The sequence below is a fragment of the Palaemon carinicauda genome, chromosome 18 (assembly GCF_036898095.1).
Source record: "Palaemon carinicauda isolate YSFRI2023 chromosome 18, ASM3689809v2, whole genome shotgun sequence".
NCBI classification, from domain to species: domain Eukaryota; kingdom Metazoa; phylum Arthropoda; class Malacostraca; order Decapoda; family Palaemonidae; genus Palaemon; species Palaemon carinicauda.
In genome coordinates this window covers 17579317-17589437 of record NC_090742.1, presented here as the reverse complement: position 1 = coordinate 17589437, position 10121 = coordinate 17579317, and the positions used below count along the sequence as shown (strand labels likewise).

Below are 10121 nucleotides of genomic sequence, written 5' to 3'. Positions count from 1 at the left end.
TAATGGCGCATTTTCGAAGACTGCTGTTAATGAGAACGCTGATACCTAGATCATATTTCTCACCCCTATCAGCACAGCTGCTGGTTCCCCGGCATTTCATTCCTAATGTACAGTTACCTGCCGGGTTTCCAAATCAAATTCGTAAACTCACAGTGAGTGCTGTTAATCAATGTAAAAGTGCTACTGAAGTAGACACTGGTGAGAAACAGTCGTTAGGAAAGGTTGATCCAAAGTTCCAGTTAGTATTTACGTGCAAAGTGTGTAGCACCAGACAGACCAAAGTCATATCGCAGTTAGCGTACAAAAAAGGTGTTGTCATTGTGACCTGTGATGGTTGTGCAAATAATCATTTAGTGGCTGATAATCTTGGATGGTTTTCTGACTTAGAAGGAAAGAAAAATATTGAGGAAATCCTAGCAGCCAAGGGTGAAGCTGTGCAGAGAGGATTAGCATCCTCTTATTTGGAATTAGGGAACAATAACGTACAGGTATCATCAGACAGCACTGTAGATTATGAAAAGGAGGAGGAGCAAAGGGCAACTGATGCTTGGAATATTGCACAAGAGACTCTAAAATTGATGGCTGCTGATAGTGGAACCCCAACGAATTCTAATGATGAAGGTAGTAATGGTGGTAAAAGAAAGTAGTCTTAAAGTTATGTTGTAGCAAATTTTGGGGGGGAAAATACTGTAAAATGGAAACAAATATTGTCATATCTGTTTTAATGGGGTTACCGGGTGCTGGGAAAACAACTCTCTGTGAAGCTCTTGCTTCAGCAGCCAGTGACAACCCTTATTTTGATGGTTTCATTTTCATTCATGTTTGCTTTGATACCTTGATTCCATTGTCACTTCAAGAGAAATTTGTTGAGGATAAAAAAGCTGGAGTTGACACAACTGAGAGTTGGAAACAAGCGAGACATGAAGTTTACTTGAATGTTGATAAATTGTTAAGTTGTTTAAAGACTGATGATTATGATTTTAATGTTTTCAAATTATTTAATGTACATAAGACCTCTTTTGGGAAAGACTCAAAAGTTGTTATTCTTCTAGATGATAATTTTTATTACCGGAGCATGAGGTATGAGTATTTCCAGTTAGCTAGAAAACACACTGTTGGATTTATGCAGGTGTATATTGATATTGATTATGGTGTTGCTATTAAACAAAACTTGAACAGAACACACACTGTTCCAGAAGCTGCAATATATAACATGGCACAAAAGTTTCAACACCCAAAGCCAAGAGAAAATAGATGGGAAGATCCAACATTTGTGACACAGTCTTCAGGTGGAGCAGATTTAAAATGTTTTGGGGACATGGTACTAAACACAATGTCATTTCCAGTGTTGCCAGTTGAGAACAACGAATCCGAGAAAGAAGAAGCACGCCTTATCTGCTCTCGTAATGTTGCCCATCAGGCTGACTTGTATTTGAGATCTCTTGTTGGTAAAACCATCAAAGAAGCTCACAAAAAGGGCTCGACAAATAGCAAAGAATTTTCTGCTCGGGTTAACGCTGCTCGACAGTATGTCATGGTTTCAGTACGTAAAGGTTCACTTCTGTTTCCACCTAACCTGGCAGATAATATTGATGATAATAACAGGGAATCTTTTGTAAAGTTCATTCTAGAAGAATTCCAAAAGAGTTTGTAATATAGTGCACTACAATTAAATTCTATGGGAATTTATATGGGATAATTTATTGGTAACATCCTTGCCCTTTTTTATTATTAGAGTGCTTAGTACATTTAAGCAAGTTCAATATAATACTGTAAATTTATTAGTAGCAGATAATTTTTTGCATTTATGTGTTGAATAATTGCAGTTCAAAATATTTGCAAGACCATTCTAAGTGGTTGTTATACCACATTCTTAGTACGGTAGCATGTTCATACATTGCACAAACCTCTTATTTTTTGCTTGGAATAGTACAGTGATCACAGGAAATATTCATCCAGTGAGGAATGGGTATTAGAGAGTTACTTTCTCCTGAGTAGTGCAACTCAGAATGTCATTACAGTACTGTACTGACATTATCTGCCTTCTTCACTCAAGGAGTTAAATACTGTACTGTAAATGTTTAATGGCTACTTTCCTCTTGGAAAAGGTAGAAGAGACTCTTCAGCTATGGTAAGCATCCCTTTTAGGAGACCACTCCAAAATCAAATCATTGTTCTCTAGTCTTGGGTAGTGCCCTAACCTCTGTACCATAGCTGTCCACTGTCTTGGTTAGAGTTCTCTTGCTTGAAGTACAATCAGGCTCATTATCCTATCTGTTTCCTTAATTCTTTTCCTCACTCTCACTGGGCTATTTTCCCTGTTGGAGACCTTTTTCAACTATAGTTGCAGCTTGGCTAGTAGTAGTAATAATGAAGTAGCAGGGAAATAAAATTCCAAAATTGACCTAGTATGTGGCTGAAAGTCACAAACTATGCTGTCAATGGCTTTTTATGTGATTTTAGTAAATAGAATCTAGAGTAAGATCATGCTTAGAGAACTTGGTAACTTGGTCAAACATCATACAAGTAGGATATCTATCTTCAAAGTTAGGTCCTCAATGGGAGACTTCCCAAAGAGAGACCATTTTTGTGTTCTACACTGGAGACTTCAGGATAACTCCATCTTGACATTCTTATAGGTACCACAAAGTGCAACAGAAAGAGCATCTTTATAAGATTTAGAAAACTCATCTTACATCAAAGAAAAACTTTCCCTTCTGTGACACGTATGTGTCACATGGGTAAAAGCCTCTCTCTTGATGCTTATAAATTTACTGAAAGGAGAAATACATCTGCCTTAGTCGTCATGGGAGCGGGAGAACACAGAAATTGAAGATTGCATATATTTTCCTTAAAAGAACAAGAAGTCTCAAATAGTATGAAATACCCCGTCTAATTATGTTACACTTTCATACATGAATCCTCACTTCCTGAGAAACCCAGAAAATTTTTCAAGTAAAAAAAAGTTTGACATCATGGGTCTTGCTTTCTGTATACAGTACTGTACCTATAAATAAAGATAAAGTTGTGCTTCCTTCAAGTGGAGACATCTTATTTGCTGATAATTACAGTACAGTACAGTATACTGCACTGGATGTGACTTATAACTTTATGTCAATATTTGCAAGTGTAATAACAGTCCACAATCAAGCTGAGGAAAGTTACCATACTTTAAATTTGTGCATTCAAAACTGCAGACATCAGCGTAACTATTTAAAAGAAGGGTAATAGTTTACCCTATGAAAAAGAGATGAAATATCCGGTAATATTACACAGGATGCAAAGCTGGATGAGTCATATCAACCCATTAAAATTCAAGCAAATTTGGCTTGTCCCAGACAAAATTTCTGTGAAGACCTGATTCCTTCTGCAAGGCCTAATTGAACTTACTGTTAAATATCACAAATTTTATTGAGTAATTTGTATTTTTCCTAACTATACAAAACCAAGTTCTTCAACAGGAGCATGATTTCAATGCAGCAAGAAACTCGGCTGTTAAGAATTACAACGAGATGTCGGTAGTTACAGGTAGCGGGGGAAACTTTATTTAGAACTTGCGGGGTGGAAGAGACAGGAAGTATAACTTAAAGGACTCGGGTTTGTAAAGTTAGGAAAAATAAAAATTACTTTAAAAACTTTTATTTATTCCTAAACAGATATAAACTCTTGCCTTTTAATAAGAGACTTATTCTTAAGGGGGCAGTTCCAATAACCAAACTGGCTAATTTAAAATTACAGGATATTTACACACTTGGAGGACCATGAGTGTTGACTCCAATCCACTTCCTATAACCTGAGTTTTAGGAGATAGGCTAGGTTACTGTCATTTGACCAACAGTCTTGGCGGAACCTATACAGTATCCTCCCTGGATAGGGTGTCTGTAATGTGAGGCTATAGTAAAATAATGGGGTTACCTTACTATCCATCCTTTGCCTCATCAGGAGGATGGGGGAATGAACTCTTCTCTCTTCACAATTAATAGAATGGTTACTTGGCATGATAACTTATCTGCATCAAAGTTTTTCCCAGTAACATAATGGTCCAACTGATGCACCCCAATCGAAAGGAAGGGAAAAAGCCAAGACATTCTTACTATGATCCTAGACTGATGTCGCAACCATTATCTTAGACAAGATTCTTCTTGCCCTGTGAGGGAGCTAGGTATGCTACACCTCGCGCTGACCAGTTACCACAGATCCTAATCAAAATGTATTGACTGACTTGTGGGTGCATTTGCGTAGGTATATAGCGGACTGTGAAGGTCACCTGACGTCTCCAGATCCATTCCTTCATGAGTTGGCCTAGTGACAGGTTCTTCTGAATGGCTAGCATCTCGCCTACTCTTCTGACTTAATGAGCTTGTGCCTGTGTCAGTTCTTCCGGCTTGCTTAATGTCAGATTTAACAGTGTTTATGGTTTTGCAAAGCCAAAAAAACATGGTGCTCCTGAAGATTTTCTTTTTGATTCTAATTGCACTGATGAAATGGTTTTGCAGTTGTCAGAAAAACCGAGTTCTTAACTCCCTCACAGAAAACAGAAGTAAATCATCCAAATTACCAGTTCCTTCCCCAAGGGGGGGAAATTGAGAAAAATTCAAATCTCTGGTTGTTTACAGATGGGTCTTGCATCTTTTCTAAAAATTCTTGATCTAAAGAAAAGGAGACTTTCCTCTTACCCTTGTAATGGCTAACGCAATACAAAAATACGTGTAATTCGCCTACTTGTTTTGTAGAAGCCAGGGAAGGTAGGAAGATAGTTTTGAGGGTCAAGGCACCATATGATGCCTGCTTTAGTGGTGCGTAAGGGGGCCCTCTTTAAGGACCTGAGAATACTTGTTACGTTCCAAGAAGAAGGTTGAATTTCCTTTGGAGGATAGGGTTGCTCCAAACTTTATTAGATTGACAATTCCCACAAAGAGGTAAGGTCACCTTTCAGTTTAAAGACCTAGCTCAAGGCTAAGTGATAGCCTTTCATTACTGACACTTAAACTGAAAGAAGCTTTTCTCAGCAAAAGAAGGCCATGAAATCCATAATCAGTTGGATAGAAGCTGCGGGAGGAGAAATACTCCATCAGCACAAATCGCAGAGGGTGGTCCATTTGGCCAGATAGACCACCGTGGAGGCTCTTCAGAGATATCCAGACATCTGTGCAGTGCCTTGCAAAGGGCCCTTCTCTCTGAGGAGATGCTGAATAGCCTTCACCCGTGAAAAGACAGCGACATCAGGGAGTTGTGGTGTCTCTGTAGATAAGAATTGGTTGAGAAGATAAAGCCGACTGGTCGGAGCCTCGGTTAACAGCACGAGAAGGTTTGGGTACCATTCTGCATGGGGCCATTTGTGGGCCACCAAAATCATCTTGAGGTTTGGGGTCGTCCACACATTATTGGCTACCCTTCAGATCAGGAAAATCAGCGAATCTCACATGCTGTACAGGTATGTCAGGGCCTTCCAACGAGTATTGGAAGGCATCCTCTAACGCTGCTGCCTGATCCGATCCAGTATAGTATTAGAGAGCAGTATACTGGGAGCTTTTTGTCAAGCTTCATCGCAAACTTGTTTATAGTTGGGGAACTACACTATGTCAAGAGATTCCTGGCAACTTAGCTTGATGGCTATCACATACCATTTGCCAGGAATGAACCTGCCCAACAGATGAAATTTGCAAAGGTAGTGACAGTGCCTCATTTGTTGATATAGGCCACTATGGTAGTGTTGTTGCTCATCGAGTGACCTTTCAAACTCTTGTAGTTATGAATGTAGTGCCAATAGGGTTGCTTTCATTTCCAGTTGGTTGATATGCAGGCTCTTCTCCACATGTGACTAGTGACCTGTAACAACATAATCCTTTAGATGTGCACCCATCCTTCTTTTAATAAGCCTGTGAAATGCAGTAGCTCTAGCATAGGACAATCCAGAGGAGTCCCTTTGGAGAGGTTCTTGTCCTTCAGCAACCAGTCTAGATCAGATCTCACTTTTAGTTTCACAGGAACTAGATAAGGAGAAGGGTTGCTTATCTATGACCAGTACCTCTTCAGAGAAAACAAAAGTGTCTGTAGTTGTAGATGGTGGTGAAGGATGAATTTCCTCAATGATAAGTGGCCTAGTAGCAGCTACAACTGATGAGTAGGAAGATGTTGAAGGCATATAAAAGAAAGTGGAACCCGTTTGAGTTTAGCTACTCAATCGTTGGAAGGAAAAACTTTTTCTGCTGTTGTGTCCACTCTCAACTCTCATCCCTAGGTACTCCATCCTCTGCTTGGTATAAGACTGAGCTTCAGATTTACTATGATCCCCAAGTTGTGGCAAAAGGAAAGAAGTCTCCTGATGTTGCAGGAGTTGCCTCTTGGTGGATGACAGAATTATCCAATTGTCCACATACTGTACTTTAATAGCTGGATCCCACTGGCATGTGCTCAAGCCAAGAGGAGAGTGAACAATTGGGTGAAGAGAGCACATGGGGCTGGGCAACACCCCAAAGAACAAGATTTTGAAATGAAGCGGCGGAATATCCTTGATGATTAATGGACCTGAATCTTAGAATGCAATCAGTCGGATCCAAAGTGAGCATAAAATAGTCCTCCCTTATGCCATCTATTATGGCGCTTACGGTCTCCATTTTGAATGGAGTTTGTAGAACAAATTGGTTCAGGGTGGACAGGTCTCCAGCCTCGCGTTGACCTTTCCATTCATCCTATCTTCTTGCGTCAATGTTGAATCCACAGGAAGGTGGTGTTTGCCTCTCTGAGGTTGTGATCTGAGTAATGATGGGCCATTGGGATGCGTTCCATTGTTTGTGGTGTTGCCTCACCGGGCATTCAGGGTGGATGGCTAATCCCCATTTGTAGTAGATATCTCCAGTTTTGCCCACTTTTATCCTTGCTCAGTTTAGGGATACTCCAGTCCTTCCTGGTAAAGGTTGTTCCTCTGGAAAGGCTTTTGTTTGGGCTAGACAGCACCTCATTGGATGGCTATTGGTCCCTTTCCCGCCACTATTCTAGCCTGTGAGCAGCAGCCCAGATTGATTCTAGTTCATACACTGTTGCGTAGCTTTTACAGAGTTTCAGTATTCAACTTGCTTCTTGATAATTGTGGATGCTTAGGGTCATTGTTTATTCTTTTCAGTTTTTGCTAGCGTTTCTTTTCGGATATGGAGTGCTGGGATACTGGCAATTACATATAAAGATAGTAGAGGTGTTAATTTTAGGGTAACAGTAAAAATATGACAAATTCGTAGATAATTTGTATTTTTCCTAACGATACAAACATAGCTATTTACATGGGGTAATTACTTCGGCGCAGCCGATGACGAACAATAAAGTTTTAACGAGGGTTCCCTACCCCACCGCTAGTTAGCGGGGGGGAGGGGTAGCTTGCTACCCCTCCACCCTCACACACACCGGTGATTCGGCCACTTTACTTAGAGGTAGGACTTATCTTGGGGGACAGGGCTGACGGGCACATAACTGTAAATAGCTAGGTTTGTATCGTTAGGAAAAATACAAATTATCTACAAATTTGTCATTTGTTCCTTAACTGAATACAAACCACGCTATTTACATGGAGTGACTCAACCCTTAGGAAGGGAGGTAAGTCCCCTGCCATACTGGCTTTGGCTTGCCCGGGGTCCCCGAACCTGAGTTCATAAAGCAACTCCAGGATCGGGGACCCTGCACCTCGCAGGCAGTCAAGGACTGCTGCGGCCTACGTAAGCTGTGTGTGAAGGTGAGCAGTGACACGTCCTAGGAAGTTGACCTGGAGTCCTTAATAAGGAAATCTAGGCTAAGACAACCCAATACCACCTCGTCAGGGTATGAGGACATGTCAGTATTATAAGCTAATACTAGGAACACAAGGAAGCATGGCTTACCTGCAGAGGTTCGAGGTCAGCTGTGCAAAGAACTAGGATGCTGTTTTTCTCCAAGGGAGGAGAGGATGAAGAAAAGAAAAGGGCCAGACAGATCTTTTCATTCACACAGACTAAAATCAGGTAACAATGCCCTCAACCCTCTGCTACTTGTCCAATTAGGAGCCTGAGGTTAGACCAGCTGTTGTGCAGCCACCACAGGGCCGATAGAAAACGTATCGAGCCTCCTGTGGGTCAAGTCTTGCAGGTAGTGGGCCGTGAAGGTAGTCTGACGCTTCCAGACCCCGGCTTTGCAGGACCTGCGTCACGGAAAAGTTCTTCTTGAAGGCCAGGGACGCAGCTACGCCCTTGACATCATGCGCCCTAGGGCGTCGTGACGGGGGAGGGTCAGAACTCAAGGCCAGGTGGATTACCTTACGGATCCAGGCCGAGATGGTGTTCTTGGTGACCCTCTTCTTCGTTGGCCCGGTGCTAACAAACAAGGCTCGCACCTTGGGCCGGACTGCAGCTGTTCTCTTCAGATACAACCTCAGACTCCTAACTGGGCACAGTAGGAGATGATCTGGGTCATTTGTTACGGAACGAAGACCCAAGACCTGGAAAGAGTCGAACCTAGGGTCCTGTACTCCCGGGTTCTGAGTCTTGGCAACACACTCAGGGACGAAGCTGAACGTCACCTCCCCCCATCCCCTTGAATGGGCGACGTCGTATGAGAGACCATGTAGTTCGCCAACTCGCTTGGCCGAGGCCAAAGCTAGCAGGAACACCGTCTTCCAGGTAAGGTGGCGGTCCGAAGCCTGGCGTAATGGTTCGTAGGGAGGCCTCTTAAGAGACCTGAGAACTCGAACCACGTTCCATGGAGGTCTCACTTCCGACTGAGGGCAGGTAAGTTCATAACTTCGTATGAGCAGGGACAGTTCCAGCGAGGAGGAAATGTCCATTCCTTTGAGCCTGAAGGCAAGACTTAAGGCTGAGCGATAGCCTTTCACTGCCGAGACTGAAAGGCGCATTTCTTCCCGCAGATACACAAGGAACTCCGCTATTGCTGGTAGAGTGGCATCGAGGGGAGAGATACCCCTTCCACTGCACCAACCACAGAAAACTCGCCACTTCGCCTGGTAGACTCCTGCGGATGACCTGCGCAGGTGACCAGACATCCTTTCCGCAACTTGTTGCGAAAATCCTCTCTCTTTGAGGAGATGCTAGATAGTCTCCAGGCGTGAAGTCGAAGCGAAGCTACGGCTTTGTGGAAGATGTTGGAGTGTGGTTGTTTGAGTAGCTCGTGACGTGGAGGGAGTTCCCTCGGGATCTCCGTGAGGAGCAGCAGAAGGTCTGGAAACCACTCCGCGTGATGCCACAGCGGAGCTATCAAACTCATCGAGAGATTGACCAATGTTCTGGTCTTGTTGAGGACCCTCCTCATCAGACAGAATGGGGGAAAGGCGTACACATCGACGTTGTCCCACCGTTGTTGGAAGGCATCCTGCCAGAGAGCCTTGGGGTCCGGGACTGGGGAGCAGTACAGCGGAAGCTTGGTGTTCAACGCCGTAGCGAACAGATCCACAGTCGGAGAACCCCACAAAGTCAGGACTTTGTTGGCTATCAGAGGATCCAAAGACCACTCGGTACTCACTATCTGCGTCGCTCGGCTCAGACTGTCGGCGAGCACATTCCTCTTGCCTGGGACTGGGGAGCAGTACAGCGGAAGCTTGGTGTTCAATGCCGTAGCGAACAGATCCACAGTCGGAGAACCCCAGAAAGTCAGGACTTTGTTGGCTATCAGAGGATCCAAAGACCACTCGGTACTCACTATCTGCGTCGCTCGGCTCAGACTGTCGGCGAGCACATTCCTCTTGCCTGGAATGAAGCGAGCTGTAAGTGATATCGAGTGGGCCTCGGACCATCTCAGGATCTCTACTGCAAGATAGGACAGCAGTCCCGAAAAGGTATCTCCCTGCTTGATGATGTAAGCCACCACCGTGGTGTTGTAGCTCATCACCACTACGGAGTGACCCACCAGGACTTGGTGGAACTTTTGAAGGCCCAGAAAGACGGCCTTCATCTCCAGCAGGTTTATGTGAAGGTACTTTTCTGATTTTGACCACAGGCCGGAGGCCCTATGGTTCAGCACGTGGGCCCCCCACCCCTTGTTTGATGCGTCCGAAAACAACATCAAATCTGGGGGGGAGACGAGAAGATCCACTCCCTTTCGTAGATTCTCGTCTGCCACCCACCACTCCAGGTCCGACCGTTCCG

The 10121-nt window shown here is 43.6% G+C and overlaps 3 protein-coding genes across 3 annotated transcripts in view; 2 read left to right on the top strand and 1 right to left on the bottom strand.

The window, feature by feature from the left end:
• LOC137657645 (uncharacterized) overlaps nucleotides 1–10121 on the bottom strand; it is a 444763-nt gene that overhangs the window by 125298 nt on the left and 309344 nt on the right. The window lies entirely within an intron of this gene.
• Nucleotides 3–647, top strand: LOC137657643 (uncharacterized). The gene has a single exon (XM_068392044.1). It carries the CDS (start codon nucleotides 3–5, stop codon nucleotides 645–647), a length of 645 nt encoding a protein of 214 aa, XP_068248145.1.
• Nucleotides 695–1689, top strand: LOC137657642 (L-seryl-tRNA(Sec) kinase-like). The gene has a single exon (XM_068392043.1). It carries the CDS (start codon nucleotides 695–697, stop codon nucleotides 1652–1654), a length of 960 nt encoding a protein of 319 aa, XP_068248144.1. The 3' UTR covers nucleotides 1655–1689.

Coding starts and splice junctions, on each gene's coding strand:
- LOC137657642 (XM_068392043.1), top strand. CDS start 695: ATGGAAACAAATATTGTCATATCTGTTTTAATGGGGTTACCGGGTGCT.
- LOC137657643 (XM_068392044.1), top strand. CDS start 3: ATGGCGCATTTTCGAAGACTGCTGTTAATGAGAACGCTGATACCTAGA.